Source organism: Zea mays, chromosome 1, assembly GCF_902167145.1.
Source record: "Zea mays cultivar B73 chromosome 1, Zm-B73-REFERENCE-NAM-5.0, whole genome shotgun sequence".
NCBI lineage: Eukaryota > Viridiplantae > Streptophyta > Magnoliopsida > Poales > Poaceae > Zea > Zea mays.
Genome location: NC_050096.1, coordinates 232571467 through 232587066, shown reverse-complemented (window position 1 = coordinate 232587066; position 15600 = coordinate 232571467). Strand labels below are relative to the sequence as shown.

Below are 15600 nucleotides of genomic sequence, written 5' to 3'. Positions count from 1 at the left end.
GTAGGATTATGACACAGAAATTCGAGATGTCTATGATGGGGGAGTTGAAGTATTTCTTAGGATTCCAAGTGAAGCAACTCCAAGATGACACCTTCATTAGCCAAATGAAGTACACTCAAGACATTCTAAACAAGTTTGGGATGAAGGATGCCAAGCCCATCAAGACACCCATGGGAACCAATGGGCATCTCGACCTCGACACGGGAGGTAAGTCCGTGGATCAAAAGGTATACCGGTCGATGATAGGTTCTTTACTCTATTTATGTGCATCTCGACCGGATATTATGCTTTCCGTATGCATGTGTGCAAGATTCCAAGCCGACCCTAACGAAGCTCACCTTACGGCCGTAAAACGAATCTTGAGATATTTGGCTTATCCTCCTAAGTTTGGGCTTTGGTATCCTAGGGGATCCACTTTTGATTTAATTGGTTATTCGGATGCCGATTGGGCGGGGTGCAAAATCAATAGGAAGAGCACATCGGGGACTTGCCAGTTCTTGGGAAGATCCTTGGTGTCTTGGGCTTCAAAGAAGCAAAATTCGGTCGCTCTTTCCACCGCCGAAGCCGAGTACATTGCCGCAGGCCATTGTTGCGCGCAATTGCTTTGGATGAGGCAAACCCTGCGGGACTACGGTTACAAATTAACCAAAGTTCCTTTGCTATGTGATAATGAGAGTGCAATCAAGATGGCGGATAATCCCGTCGAGCATAGTCGCACTAAACACATAGCCATTCGGTATCATTTTCTTAGGGATCACCAACAAAAGGGAGATATCGAGATTTCATACATTAATACTAAAGATCAATTAGCCGATATCTTTACCAAGCCTCTTGATGAACAATCTTTTAACAAACTTAGGCATGAGCTCAATATTCTTGATTCTAGGAACTTCTTTTGTTAAATTGCACACATTGCTCTTCTATATACCTTTGATCATGTCTCTTTCATATGCTATGACTAATGTGTTTTTCAAGTCTATTTCAAACCAAGTCATAGGTGTATTGAAAGGGAATTGGAGTCTTCGGCGAAGACAAAGGCTTCCACTCCGTAACTCATCCTTCGCCATCGCTCCAAGAGACTCTCCATCTTTGGGGGAGAGAGCAAAAGGACTTCGTCTTTGGTATAATCTTAACTCATTTATTTATGACCAAAGGGGAAGATAGCTCTTCGAGGGCTCTAATGATTCCGTTTTTGGCGATTCATGCCAAAGAGGGAGAAAGTATGAGCCCAAAGCAAAAGGACCGCACCACCACCAATTTCAAAAACTTCGTGTTTCCAAGAATATTATCAATTAGTATCCTATTGTGTTCAAAAGGGGGAGAAAGTAGTAATTCAAAAATGATATATCAAAACCCTCTTGAACACTAAGAGGAGGATCTCATTTAGGGGGAGTTTTGTTTAGTCAAAGGAAAAGCATTTGAAACAGGGGGAGAAAATTTCAAATCTTGAAAATGCTTCTCAAAATCTTATTCATTTGCCTTTGAATAGTTGCAAAAGAACTTTGAAAAGGATTTACAAAAGAATTTGCAAAAACAAAACATATGGTGCAAGCGTGGTCCAAAATGTTAAATAAGAAAGAAACGATCCATGCATATCTTGTAAGTATTTAGATTGGCTCAATTCCAAGCAACCTTTACACTTACATTATGCAAACTAGTTCAGTTATGCACCTCTATATTTGCTTTGGTTTATGTTGGCATCAATCACCAAAAAGGGGGAGATTGAAAGGGAATTAGGCTTACACCTAGTCCCTAATTAATTTTGGTGGTTGAATTGCCCAACACAAATAATTGGACTAACTAGTTTGCTCAAGTGTATAGATTATACAGGTGTAAAAGGTTCACACTCAGCCGATAAAAAGATCAAGTTTTGGATTCAACAAAGGAGCAAAGAGTCAACCGAAGGCACCTCTGGTCTGGAGGCACCGGACTGTCCGGTGCACCAGAGGACTCCAACTCGAACTCGCTACCTTCGGGAATTTCTCAGGCCGGCGCGCTATAATTCACCAGACTGTCCGGTGCACACCGGACAGTGTCCGGTGCTCTAAGGAAGCGCGGCCTCTGGAACTCGCCAGCCTCGGGAACGCGCAGCAGTCGCTCCACTATAATTCACCGGACATGTCCGGTGTGCACCGGACTGTCCGGTGCATCCTCGGAGCAACGGCTATTTCGGCGCCAACGGCTACCTGCGGTGCATTTAATGCGCGCGCAGCGCGCGCAGAAAGCAGGCACGCCCATACTGGCGCACCGGACAATGAACAGGAGATGTCCGGTGTGCACCGGACATCCAGGCGGGCCCACAAGTCAGGAGCTCCAACGGTCAGAATCCAACGGCAGTGATGACGTGGCGGGGGCACCGGACATGTCCGGTGTGCACCGGACTGTCCGGTGCGCCATCGAACAGACAACCTCCACCAACGATCAAGTTTGGTGGTTGGGGCTATAAATACCCCAACCACCCCCACATTCATTGCATCCAAGTTTTCCACTTCTCAACCACTTACAAGAGCTAGGCATTCAATTCTAGACACACCAAAGAGATCAAATCCTCTCCAATTCCACAAAAGGCTTTAGTGATTAGCGAGAGAGATTTGTCGTGTTCTTTTGAGCTCTTGCACTTGGATTGCTTCTTTTCTTTCTCACTTGCTCTTGTGATCAACACTCAATTGTAATCAAGGCAAGAGACACCAATTGTGTGGTGGCCCTTGCGGGGAAGTTTTATTCCCGGCTTTGATTTGAGAAGAGAAGCTCACTCGGTCCGAGGGATCGTTTGAGAGAGGGAAGGGTTGAAAGAGTCCCGGCCTTTGTGGCCTCCTCAACGGGGAGTAGGTTTGAGAGAACCGAACCTCGGTAAAACAAATCCGCGTGTCTCACTTCACTATTCGCTTGCGATTTGTTTTGTGCCCTCTCTTGCGGACTTGATTATATTTCTAACGCTAACCCGGCTTGTAGTTGTGATTATTTTTGAGAATTTCAGTTTCGCCCTATTCACCCCCCCCTCTAGGCGACTTTCAGCCTATTCACCCCCTCTAGGCAATTTTCAGTCACCAACTCTGATGCTTCACACCACACCACTCCATCAGCTAGTAAAATGTCCACCTTCCATCTGTTGGACTCTAACGATCCTTCTTCGTTCGTTGTTGGAAATGGTTCCACCCTCCTAGTCACCTCAGTAGGTGACCCGATCATTCTTGAACCATTCTATCTTAACAACATCTAGTTGGTTCCTAATATTGTTCAAAGCCTTCTTTTTGTTCGTAGATTTACCATTGATAATTGGTGTTCCATGGAGTTTGACCCGTTTAGTTTATCTGTAAAGGATCTTTCCACCAAGAACACGATCACTAGGTTCAATAGCCACGATGGGGCAACGACGACCGCATCTCAGCTAGGGTGGCTAGAGTGGGGTTGGAGCGGAGCGAGATGAGGCGAAGAGGGGTGGTACCCATTTCAGGGGGAGGGAGTGTCGGGTGGTATGCTTTATTGTTGTGTGGACGGAGGTAGAGTCTTTGACATGCGGGAGAGAAAAACCTTAAAAACTCCCATACACGCTTAGCAGAATGGACCTCAGGGAGTTCAGTAATTTGCGGGCAGGATTTATCCGGGGGTTGGGAGGTTGCATCGCTGGGGGTTGGTGGGGCTAGACGACGGGGACGAGAAATAGTCGAATAGGAAGCAGTAAGCAAACATGTGGCAGGAGGGCCTGGGTGGGAATGGGAAAGGATGAGATTTCTTCTCCGGAAAGGGGAGACCGCTAGATCGGGAGAGGATCCGATGAGCGGGGACCGTCAGACTAGGTGATTTGGTTGGGTGACTCACGCCGCTACCGCCGTCGACCCCTCCCCTCTAGGGATGGCAATTTGACCCATGGATTTGGATATCCGTCGGATATCCGATCCGACGGAGCTGAGTATGGATACATGTTTTGACCCGTGGGTCAGATCCGAATCCGATCCGAAGTCGGGCGGGCACGGATTAGGATATTACCTTCTACTCGCAGGTTATCCGTTGGATATCTGAAATCGACCCATAGTGTATTTTTTGGCCTAGCCCATATTACATAGCAAAGAACAGATCCTAACACCATAAACCCCACGCCTAACGCTCCCAATTTCCCATTGTTGGTTGCCCCTTATAGCAGTGCTGGCTTCCTGCGCTGTGCCTCGTGGTCCAAGTCTCATAGATCGTAGCACCACTGACGGCTGGCCCTTGCAAGCTCTAGTGCTCCCAACCGAGGCTCGCAGGCCCATAATAATTCTTTTATTAAGTTTTAATTGTATATGATGTTGAATTGAGAAGAAATTTGACTAATTATGTTATTGATTCGTTGAATAAATGATGGTGTCTATCATATCCGACGGATATCCGAAACTCGTCCGAAATCCGATGGGCACGGGCATGGATATAAATTTCTACCCGCGGGTGCGGTCGCAGGCGGATATTGATAGCAACCACGGATATGGTTGCGGACGGATATTTGCAATATCCGGTCCGAATCCGATCCGTTGCCATCCCTACTCCCCTCCTCCCATCAGGATCGTAGCGTTAACAGAGCTATATGCTAGTAATATATAAAGCACAAGTTTCCATTGTTCCACTGTTGTCGTGTGTCACGCGCGCGGAGCGTAGGGCATGTGTTTACTCCCTCTCCCTCCTTGTAATGGGCCCACATAATTGGCCCGAGTAGCCCATGTGTTGCACCTCCCTCCTCGTATCAGGCTGTGCAACCGCCGCTCCTCCCCCTCCCCTGTCGCCACCTCTCCTCGCTCTCTCCTGGTGTCCGTATCACCACTGGCCCTTTCCCTCCCTCTCACCATCACACCCCCACTTTCTATCTCTTCTCGTCTCCTCTCTTAGCTCCGACCCCTTACTAAAATTAGTAAGAGAAAATTTAAATTATGCGGATGCTTGTAACCAAAAATAACATCTGCATCAATGACCATATATTTCACATGAATATCATTTCATGCAATACTTTAATATTTTATTAAATAATTTGTGTATCCTCGCAATGCACGATCATCATATTGATCATAAGTAAAAGTTCACTTGTGTACGTGGCATTTGTCCTCAAGAACCTTTTCCAAAGTAAATTGATTCTGAAATTGAAAATCCTATATATATGATTCTTGCGAAAGGCTCTTTCTCAGTTTATAGATGTTGAAACCAAGATAAGAAAGTGAAAATCTGTTGGTTTAAAATCTATACAGAGATTTTAACAATTCGTCATGCTCCGATTTGAGGACGATCGAATCTGAGCCGTCCATTTTATTAACACTTTCGGGGTTCAGCTCTGCTGCCTCGAAGCAGGGTCCAGATCTCTCTCCCCCGGCTCCGGCGATGGCTTCGCCTTACGCCGGCGGCGTGCAGCCTCCCTCTCCCGCTGGGGCGGTGCAGCAGCAGCAGCAGAACCACTCTCTGGCGTTCCGCGTGATGCGGCTGTCTCGCCCCTCACTCCAGCCAGACCTGGCCGCTCTGCTCCGCTTCGACCCACGCGACGTCTTCCTCCCTGAGGACGCGCTCACCGGCTCCGACCCGTCCGCTGCCGCCAAATTCCTCCACGGCCTCCTCCACCCTGCGGACTCCGCCACTGCCGTCCCTGGAGACTTCACCTTCCGCGACCGCTTCCTCCTCCGCGACCCAGCCGACGCGCTCGCTCTGCCGGGCCTCCTCGTCCTCCCCCAGTCGTTCGGGTTCGCTCCCCTCCTCCCAAATCCTTATTCTGGTTTCCTGTCCTGCTCCAGTGCAGAGATTGCTGATTTTGGTATTATTGTGTGTGCGTGGCTAGTGCGATCTATCTGGGCGAGACCTTCTGCAGTTACATCAGCATCAACAATAGCTCCAGCTTTGAGGCCAGGGACGTCGTCATCAAGGTGTTGTATCCAGTGAAACCTCTTTTTATTTGACAAATTTAAAAAATGAATTTGAACTCTTCGATCATTCTGGCATACTGGATTAAATTGGTTAGTGATAACAGATAAGTACATTTACAGTTGATTAAACATCTAGGTTACTGTGTTTGTTCTAGTATCAGATCTCGAATATGAGTGGTGCTCTTTGCTGTCATCATGTGATGAGCCAAGGTTTGGATCATCAGTCACTAGATTACTCAGTGTACTTGTTTCTCTTATGCTATGTCTCTGCATAAGTAGGAGGAGTTGAAATGATTATAAATTCAGTAAGAAATGTAGTTAAAGAATTTATTCCAGATGGTCTGTTGCTTTTGTGCTGGAATGAGTATAGTTCTGATGATACATTGGCAAGTTTCTCTCTATGTCAAAACTTGTGGTACAACAGTTACCTTGAAGTTTACAAGCTACAACTGGATTCAGTAGAGCAACTCTTTTTTTCATACATATGCGTGTTCGGAGCAAAGTATTTCAAAACTATGGTTTTGGAATACTACGGTTTTAAAATGTCATGACACACCGTAGTATTTTTTACATCAATGTTAGCAATACGTGTTTGGAGACAAAGTATCTCAAACCATGGTATTTAGTATACATGTGCAAGGCTAATCATAGACAAAAACTTTGGGTTGGAGTGGAGTTTTAAATACTCCAAAAATACCATGGTATTTAAAAAAGAGTTTTTTACAATGTAGCTGAACACCTCTTGACAAAAAAATACTACGGTATTTTCCAATACCATGGTTTTACCTCAAAACTCCAAAAATACTTTGCTTCCAAACACCCCTTGAGAGTCGTGAGCTAGTAACACAATCAACCATCTGATGGATACACAGAACCTAATATTCGTGCAATTTCATGCTCTTCCTCTTATGGTCAAGATTCCTTTTTTAAGCATATCTCACCTTGTTTGATTGATAAATTACTAATTTATGCTATTTATGGATGCTTGTAAACTGTAAAGTTTTATATGTTTTTTTCAATGATAACTTGTGGACATATTTGAAGTAAAATAATTTGCATTGATATAATCATTGCAGCCAAATTTTAAGTTCCTTACTTTCATCATATCCATATTGTTTTTTCTCAGTGTGGATAGACTAGAAAAACGTATGTATTTGGATGCATTTACTGCTTCTTATTCCAACATAAAGTTTGACTCGTACCTTACTTACACTAGGCAGAAATACAAACAGAGAGACAGAGAATACTTCTTCTGGATACATCAAAATCCCCTGTTGAGTCAATTAGATCTGGGGGTAGATATGATTTCATTGTGGAACATGATGTCAAAGAACTAGGAGCACATACGTATGTTCCTTTTCATTTTAATATTATTTGTATACTATTCCTTTGCTAAAAGCAATCCTTGTTGATTTGCTCATTTAGTGCTTGAATCCAGGCTTGTATGTACTGCTTTATATAATGATGGTGATGGAGAGCGTAAATATCTTCCCCAGTTCTTTAAGTTCTCTGTTTCAAACCCATTATCTGTTAGGACAAAGGTAACTTAGTTTTCATTCTACATTCTGTTATATCATTATCATAATCTCATACTTGATAGAAGAAGCAGAACAAGATTATACAAAAGCCTTATCATAATTTGTGGACGTCCTTTTCTTTTTCAGGTTCGCACCATCAAGGTAGGTCACCTCTTGTTGTGCAAGGGTAAATAACAACTGTAGGTTCTTTGGTTAGTTGTAGATGCCATCTTTAGAAGTCTTAACAGGTGTATATTTTGTATATAGATCATTACAGCTTGACAAATATAACTTAGAAAATGATTTGCGATTAAGTGAGTAGTTTTTGTGTTTAATATAGATGTTTATGTTTTGTTGTATGAACTAATAGCTCTCCCATTTTTTATTAATAATATTTACCAAGATTTTTCTTTTGTATTTCTTGCCATCCCATGGAAGCTGAGCTAACTCAATCGGCTAAGGGTGTGGATGTACACTCAGATCACCCAGGTTCAAGTCCTTGTCGAGGCGACTTTGGGTGCCTGTTTTCTTCTTAATAAAGCCACCTAGCTCCTCCTTGGCTGATCTAGTTTTTTCTTGCCATCCCATTTGTTGTGCTTCTGTAGTTGTCAATACAGTGCTTTAGGCTATTCATGTATTTTTTTAAATGAACCTTCATATTTGCCTTGCCTACTTGAATTTCTTAACAAATGCAGAAAAGCCTCATTTCAGCTTTAGTTTATCTGCATTCTGTTTCAACAAATTATATTTCTCATAAAAAAACAGATATATTTCATTGTTAAAAATCATGTAGTGTTTGTTGTTTATTCATTTGTTGCACACCTGTTAATTCACCATGGAAGTCTTCAACTCTATATAGTTAGCCTTAGCCCATGCTGACAGGACATCACATATCTGGAAGCCTGCATAGAGAACCATACAAAATCTAATCTTTACATGGATCAAGTTGATTTTGAGCCTGCCCAACAATGGAGTGCTACAAGACTGGAAGCTGATGAACATCCCTCAACAGTGAAGTCTGCAATAGGGTAATTCAAGTGCTTAAAAATTAGATTTGATTTTATAAGAACACTCGTTGATTATGCTAGCATGCTGAATGGCACATATCCTTAAATACTGGCATTTTGTCTGTTGCAAGTTAATATGTGAATGAAATGGATGGTTGACTATGCCAAATATCTGGTCGCGGTTCCATTCTCTTGCAGGGATCTCTGTAAACAACCGATCCTCATCAGAGCTGGGGGAGGAATATACAATTACCTTTATCAGCTAAGATCATCATCTGATGAAGCTGGTCAAACAAAGTCTGAGGGAAGCAGTATACTTGGTAAATTTCAGATAACATGGCGTACGAACCTGGGTGAACCAGGCCGTTTGCAGACTCAGAACATTCATAGCACTGTTAGTGACATTCCTGCTTCTGATTTAAGTATCTTATGTTCTTGGTGAACTTTTCTGTTCTTAGTTACTGTGATATTGAGCCTAAGGTTATATTTTCGCTCCCTTGTTGCTGAATTGCTTCCATTTCACTTTATATTTTCAACTCCTTTTTCTGGCAGCCGACTGCAAGCAAAGATGTTAATCTCCGTGCTGTGAAAGTTCCACCTATTATATATGTGGAAAGAGCATTTATGGTAAACAATCCTGATTGATATTCTTCTATGATTGGGCATACTATTACTATTGCTTAGATAGTTATCTCATGCATGATAAATTTACTTTGAACAATTTATTTTCTTTTACTGAGGGGATACTTCATTTTTCATATTTTTGTGTTCTTTGCGAACTAATTTGGATATCTATTTTTGTCTTGTCTAGTTTTTTAAGAAAATATTAGGCGGATAGGTCTGGTCTGCCTGTTCTAATGTAGCTACTAGCTAGATCCTCTTATGTTAGTTTATCCTGTTATCCGGCTTCTTGTTATATGGTTAATCTGATCTGAATAAATTTCACATTATTATTTTCATAAGTAGTTGCCATGATGCCATACTTTACCTTCCAGAAGGCAAGCTATGCAGCAGGAGTGCAGGACATCAAGAATTCTTTTTTTTCACTATCCCCCCCCCTTTCAATTCGTTCCACTTTTACGTTTACTTGTATTGTCTTCTCATTACTTTTTCATTACCACTAGGTTCTTAAGATGTTGGTGTTTGGCCTCATGGTCCCTGGATCCAGTCCTGTTTTTGCCATTAGTTATATCCTTTTTAAGTGTCTTGGTTTTTGAAAAAAAAAGTCACGAATACACGAAGCTTTTTGTTTGGAGAGCTGGACCACCTCTTCCCTTCCAGGCAATTACATCTGCATGCAGCCATGCAGGAATAGTGTGGGGACGGGGGAGGACATTGGTCAGAGCCGGCCTGGGAGGTGCGCTTGAATGGATTTTGCAGCCATGTCTGAGTACATTGCAGCGCTATTGCGCAGAGCAGGAAAAACAAAACTTTCCTGGGTCTGTGCACCCAAGGCATATACGACATTTAAAAAAAAGGGAGGGGTACTATCTTTTGTGGATGAAACCATAGCTGTGTGCTTCCTATAGCAATACTGTTAGATGTGCAGTACTGCAGTGGTGCATATATGTATTACAGGCTCTGCACTTGCCCTGGGTATTTACTGTTGTCTTGTTGAATCGGTTAGGAGTTTGTTACTGTTTGATTTGTATGGCAACCAGCAATAAATAATACTGCAGTCCATACATTGTCTTTGTTGGTTCCAGACTTTCAGTGCCATTTCAAGGAACTTGAAATAGTCCCCTTTTTGCATATCCATAACTTGTCTGCCCAATGGATGAGGCATTTGTTTTATATGTGATCGTTGTGTTAATTACTGCAGGTCCATACATTCTGTCTTTTTTTTCACATTTCTACTGCTGTTGTCTAATGTACGTGAGTGTCTTCAGGTCAATCTGTGCCTTACAAATCAAACGGACAAAACTGTGGGCCCTTTTGAAGTATTTCTGGCTCCAAGCATGTCGGGTGAAGACAGAGCTGTTCTAGTCAATGGGCCACAGAAGTTGGTTGGTACCTTCACTTGCATGTTATTTTATGCCTGTCGTGGTATGAGGCTAGACTAGGTGGTTTTTGAACTCATTAGAACACAATGTAGGTGGGGCGTTCCAAGTTTAGCATTCTACTTATTTTTGGCATTTACTTAAACAATTGCCCTGTCATTTGTGTGTGCTAATATAAGCTGTAACATTGGTATGGGTAGTACATTTGTTTTTTATATATAAAAGGTAGTTTGACAGAGTTTTCTCCTTGATCTCTTTCTTTGGGCTAATGATGTTTTTTACTCTGTTCCAAAGTATAAGGTTTTTTTTTTCTAGATACCTTTTTGTTATGCACCTAAATACTAACTAAGCTATGTCTAGATACATAGCTTCTGGAAAAGAGGGAGTACATACACAGTAGGTGCACCTTGTATAATAACTTGCCCCCCTCCCCCGCAACTCTGATGGTAATTATTTCGCGTTATTATACTTATTTTGTCACAAGTTGTTACAAATAGTCAAAAGCCAAAAAAAAAATCATTATATTAGAGGACACTTCCAGCTGGTGAGAGCTATGTGCTTTAGTGGGGCCATTTTCCCCCTGTGTTATATTGAACATAATGCTGGTAGCATCTTTTCTTATTTCTGCTTTAAATGTGCACAGATTTTACCTTTGGTGGAGGCTTTTGAGTCTATCAAATTTGATCTGGTGAGGAAGTTATCTGGACTCATAACTGATGTTCTGTACATGTCTCCTGGCTTTTCAAAAACCAAATGTCTGCCAGTTTTTACACTGTATTTCAACAATTCCTGGGTTTACTGACAGTTTGAAAACTGATACTAGTATTTATGGATCCGTTAGGTGTTTACTGCAATTTAGAAATCTAGACTAGATATTTGAAGCAGTTAGGTGACCTCACCATATTTGGAATACCCTTGGTGCAGAGCATGGTGACCACCCAGCTAGGAGTGCAAAAGATTTCCGGAATTACAATGTACGCCGTGCAGGAAAAGAAGTACTATGAACCTTTGCCCGACATAGAGGTAAACTCCTGCTTTTCGTCAAATCATTTTTGTTCTGCTGAGCATTAACACAATAGCACTTTGCATTGTTAAGTAACAAGCGATCATACCCTTTCCTTTCAGATTTTTGTTGATGCAGAATAGCAACACCAAATTGGGACCCATTTGACGAGCTGAAGATGCATTTGTACTTTTCATTACCATGGGAGGTCTACATAGTTTACATAAAGCACTGGCTGATGTATATTGATACATGCGATTGTCATATTGATATCAAATTGACTTCTGTCGGATGTCACTCAACCTTGGATTACCACATTCTCACTCAACCTTGAGCTGCACATTGATCATGCTCTGCTAAAGACTGCACGGATTACAATTCTTCAAGCTGGGAAAGTTTTGGCCCAAAATTACTGCTGAATGTGGCCGGTTGCTCTTGCTGGTTATCTCGTGATTTTCTGTCAAGTACAAAATTATCTGGTGTGTAACTACGAAATGACGGGTGTTGACAGCATTGTAGTGGTAATCCAAAATGGCATGTGATGCTTTGCTTGCAACGTTGCTTTTTTGGGGGTCGCAAGTGTTACGGAAATGCTCATAGCGGCCGCTGCGATTATGCAGCTTGGAATGGGTGGCAGATAACATAGCAGGAGGAACTTGTAGCATTTATGGCCACAAATTCTGTGGCAGACAACTTGCTAAGAGCACACGACAGTTCACCACCAAACAACACATGAAATACGAAACCACGAACCAATCCAACAGAAAGACGAGACACCCATTTTGTAGAGATGACGGTTCCTTCAGCTGAAACTCGTCAGCGGGGATCCACACAGCTGCACGTCTGAGATGTCGGAGAGCCTCTGCCTTGAGCTGGACGACATACCAAACTCGTCCAGGTCCGAGATGCTCTTTCTCTTGTGCGCCGCCTCTTGCTTCGGCCTCTCCTCGGACGCCTCCATGATGGGGCTCAGGGCTGGAGCCTGCTGCTGAGGGTCCTCCTCTGATGTGTAGAGTATGTTCTGGATAGCATGGACCTGAGACAAGAAGACGACCACCATCATAATCATCGTCACGACTCACGATACAGTTCTGAAGAATGGATACAACAGGGAAAAAAATTTCAGATGATAGCCGCAAGGCAGTAACTCACCGGCACGTGCTCAACCTCAGGGTTTTGGCACAAGATCTCAATGTCCCGCAGCTTGGAGAAGTAGAAATCTCTCTCCTTCTCCAGGCTATCCACAAGGAGCTTCAGCTCAGTTATCTGCAAACCATGTCACATTCACACGTCATCATAATTTTGGAAACTGAAAAGAAAAGAAATTAGGAGAAACATCTACACAGACTGACTAATAAGGCTCACTTGTTCGTCATAAGCTGGTCCGCCAGAGCTGGCTGCAGGTGATGGCTTAGCGCTGCGCTGTGGTGCACCCGCCGTCTGCCCGCTTGCCCGCTTGGCACCATGTGATGCTTGAGCCTTGTGACCTGTGGATGCAGACTTGGCCGGTGTGTGAGAGGGCACCGATGCCCTTCTGTTCGTCTCCTTTCCCCCTTTGCTGCTTTCCCTTCTCTCAGAAGCATTGTAGCTGTGTACGTAAAAAAAAAACAGGACAATGAAATGTAAACATTCAGAAATGTTCTTTTAATACGGTTTGCTTATAGTTGTGTGGCGACAAACGAAATATATTACTACTGAGGAATGCTCAAAGCCTTATCTGAGCTACAGTCTAAAATTTTAGTAAACAGGTCAGTGATTACCTGCTCATGAAGCCACCATTGACAGAATCACAATATCGTTTCATCCACTGCATGAACTCCAGATTGTCAAGGGGCCTTCCTTTGATAAGCTTGTTCACCTCTATATGCTGCGCCAAATTAACAGAGAAAACAACAAAAATAAGATCATATTAGCAACAAAACACGATGGGGCAGTTCAATCGATTTCAGAAAATAAAATAAAAAAAATCCCATGCGGGCGGCACAAGAGAAGGGCGAGAAACCAAAGCCGTGATTCACCTTAGTGATCTTGAGCTTGTTGAACACATCCTGCAGGACCTTGTAGTTCTGGATCATGTCGTACTCCGTCTTGGCGTCGAAGTTGACCTTGTGCATCGGCACGGCGCCGGGATGCGCCGCGTCCATCAGTTGGCACGCAACCGCGCCTGACGCCGCCTGAGACCACGAAGTCGACCACTGGTTTCAGGGACTCGCACAGAACCCAACCGCTTAGCCCGCCCGCACGAACAGGGAACCCTCCGAATAGATCCCGGAAACCTTGGCTCCACCACTAACGCGAACGGCACAGATCGGGAAGAGGGACCCGGGCGGGCGCTGCTTACCTCCTCCACCTTGGAGAGGCCGAGCTGCAGCGTAGTGTTGATCCACGCGAGGATCTCGTTGCGCCCGACGAAGTAGGCTCCGTCCATCATCCCGATGTTGCTCGCTGCCATCGCCGGCCGCCGCTCGAGAAGATCCGCTGGGGCTGGGAGTGGAGGCGTGGAGCGGGGTCGGTTTTGGCCTTTGGGGAAAGGAGAACGATGAGGATTTGAGATTTGAAACTGGGAGGCGCCTGCGGCCAGTGACGTGATTAAAATGAGGGAGACTAGGCTTTGCGTCGGACGATTCTGCCCTCGGTGCGGCAAGGCGTGGTCGATCTGAACGGTGGGATGTGGGCGCGTGGGGCTGGTGGACGGCAGGATCCGGTCGACCGTTGGGAGGGCGCGTCGAGGAAATCCCCGGCTGTGGTGTAGGTGTAGCTGGTGCCGGTGTAAAACCGTGAGCATTTATCCTTTTTCCGTTGTTCATGCTGGATTTTAGCGACTTCGATGTGGGCCGCATCAAATTAGTGGTGATACTGGTTTGGTTGCCTTCCGCGTCATATGCTTCCAACTCCATTTTTGCAGCAACGAAAATCGGGAGGCCCGTTCTGGACAACATCCCTCTAGACTAGAGATGTCAACAGGAATTCTCATCGGGTTTTAACTCTATATTTCCGTCCTCGCGACAAAAAAATTTCTCCGCAAGGATTCCCACGAACGCTTGCGGGTGACATTTCTTTCCCATCATCTCCGTTACCCGCGGGGATAAATCCTTGCCGAAATCTCCGTCCCCGCTTAAATTATAATCAGATTGTACTTCATTTATTATTAATGTAAAACATTATCACTTATATATATTGTTAAATGTAAAAATTATTATGTGTACATTAAAATGAATACACTTGTACAATGGATGATCTCTTGGCAAGGTAATTATTTATTTTTATCATTAACTATTATATGAAAACATCGTCACATGTAAGTTTAACGGGTCCCCGTTTACATCCTCGTGGTGAAAAAACTTTCCCATTCACATCCCCTAATAGAGGAATTCTCCGCAAGGTAATCGAGGATCGGGTCCCCATTGCCATCTCTACTCTAGATGCATTCTTTTCTTTCACATAAGGCCTTGTTTGCTTTCTCGTGATTTAGGTTGAAAAAAATAGAGATGGCAATAGATCAGATTTGGATCGGATATTACAAATATCCACCCGCAACTATATCCACTGTTGCCATCAATATCCGCCTGCGACCATACATGTGGGTAGAAATTTATATCCATGCTCGTGCCCATCAGATTTCGGATATCTGTCGAATATGATAAGCCCAATTTTTTCAACAATTCAATAGCATAATTAATCAAATTTCTTCCCAATTCACCATCATACATAATTAAAAACTAAACAAAAGTATTATTATGAGCCTGCGGGCTACAACTAGGGACACTGGAGCTTCGAAGGGGTAGCCGCCAGCTATGCTGCGGTCTGTGGGACTCGGAAGGTCCCACAACGCATGGCACAGGAAGCTATCAAGGCTAGAAGGGGCAGCCAATGGTGGGGAAATGGGGGCATTAGGCACGGGGTTCATAGACTTAGGGTTTCCTCTTTGCTGTGTAATATGGACTAGGCCAAAAAAACTACGGGTTGATTTCGGATATCCAACGGATAATCCACGGGTGGGAGGTAGTATCATACTCCGTGCCTGTCCGACTTTGGGTCAGATATGTGTTTAGCCCACTTGTCAAAAAATGTATCCATATCCGGCTCTGTCGGATCAGATATCCGACGGATATCTAAATCCGCGAGTCAAATTGCCATTTCTAGTAAAAAGGTGAAGATGGATAGGGTTATACATGTTCAAACGGTCATGCCTGTCGGGTG

At 43.8% G+C, this 15600-nt stretch overlaps 2 protein-coding genes across 3 annotated transcripts; one reads left to right on the top strand and one right to left on the bottom strand.

The window, feature by feature from the left end:
- Positions 1-5164: 5164 nt before the first annotated feature.
- On the top strand, positions 5165-11956 carry LOC103643403 (trafficking protein particle complex subunit 13). Of its 2 annotated transcripts, XM_020546743.2 has the most exons (12): positions 5165-5693; positions 5789-5873; positions 7090-7220; positions 7312-7414; positions 7538-7552; positions 8273-8418; positions 8596-8791; positions 8950-9024; positions 10287-10403; positions 11041-11085; positions 11322-11420; positions 11523-11956. In XM_020546743.2, exons 1-12 carry the CDS (start codon positions 5341-5343, stop codon positions 11541-11543), a joined length of 1386 nt encoding a protein of 461 aa, XP_020402332.1. In that variant the 5' UTR covers positions 5165-5340; the 3' UTR covers positions 11544-11956. The 2 variants fall into 2 exon arrangements, with proteins under 2 accessions (XP_020402332.1, XP_020402333.1); XM_020546744.2 differs by lacking the exon at positions 11041-11085.
- An 89-nt stretch (positions 11957-12045) lies between these two features.
- On the bottom strand, positions 12046-13935 carry LOC100282235 (uncharacterized). The gene is made up of 6 exons (NM_001291609.1): positions 13742-13935; positions 13419-13574; positions 13161-13267; positions 12766-12988; positions 12553-12666; positions 12046-12436 (listed from the first exon to the last, which is right to left on the bottom strand). The coding sequence occupies exons 1-6, from the start codon at positions 13850-13852 to the stop codon at positions 12203-12205; spliced, it is 945 nt and encodes a 314-aa protein (NP_001278538.1). The 5' UTR covers positions 13853-13935; the 3' UTR covers positions 12046-12202.
- Positions 13936-15600: the final 1665 nt, after the last annotated feature.

Coding starts and splice junctions, on each gene's coding strand:
- LOC103643403 (XM_020546743.2), top strand. CDS start 5,341: ATGGCTTCGCCTTACGCCGGCGGCGTGCAGCCTCCCTCTCCCGCTGGG. Junction 5,874..7,089: donor CCAGGGACGTCGTCATCAAG/GTGTTGTATCCA, acceptor TACTTACACTAG/GCAGAAATACAAACAGAGAG. Junction 11,421..11,522: donor AACCTTTGCCCGACATAGAG/GTAAACTCCTGC, acceptor CTTTCCTTTCAG/ATTTTTGTTGATGCAGAATA.
- LOC100282235 (NM_001291609.1), bottom strand. CDS start 13,852: ATGGCAGCGAGCAACATCGGGATGATGGACGGAGCCTACTTCGTCGGG. Junction 13,268..13,418: donor ACAAGCTCAAGATCACTAAG/GTGAATCACGGC, acceptor AATTTGGCGCAG/CATATAGAGGTGAACAAGCT. Junction 12,989..13,160: donor AATGGTGGCTTCATGAGCAG/GTAATCACTGAC, acceptor TTACGTACACAG/CTACAATGCTTCTGAGAGAA.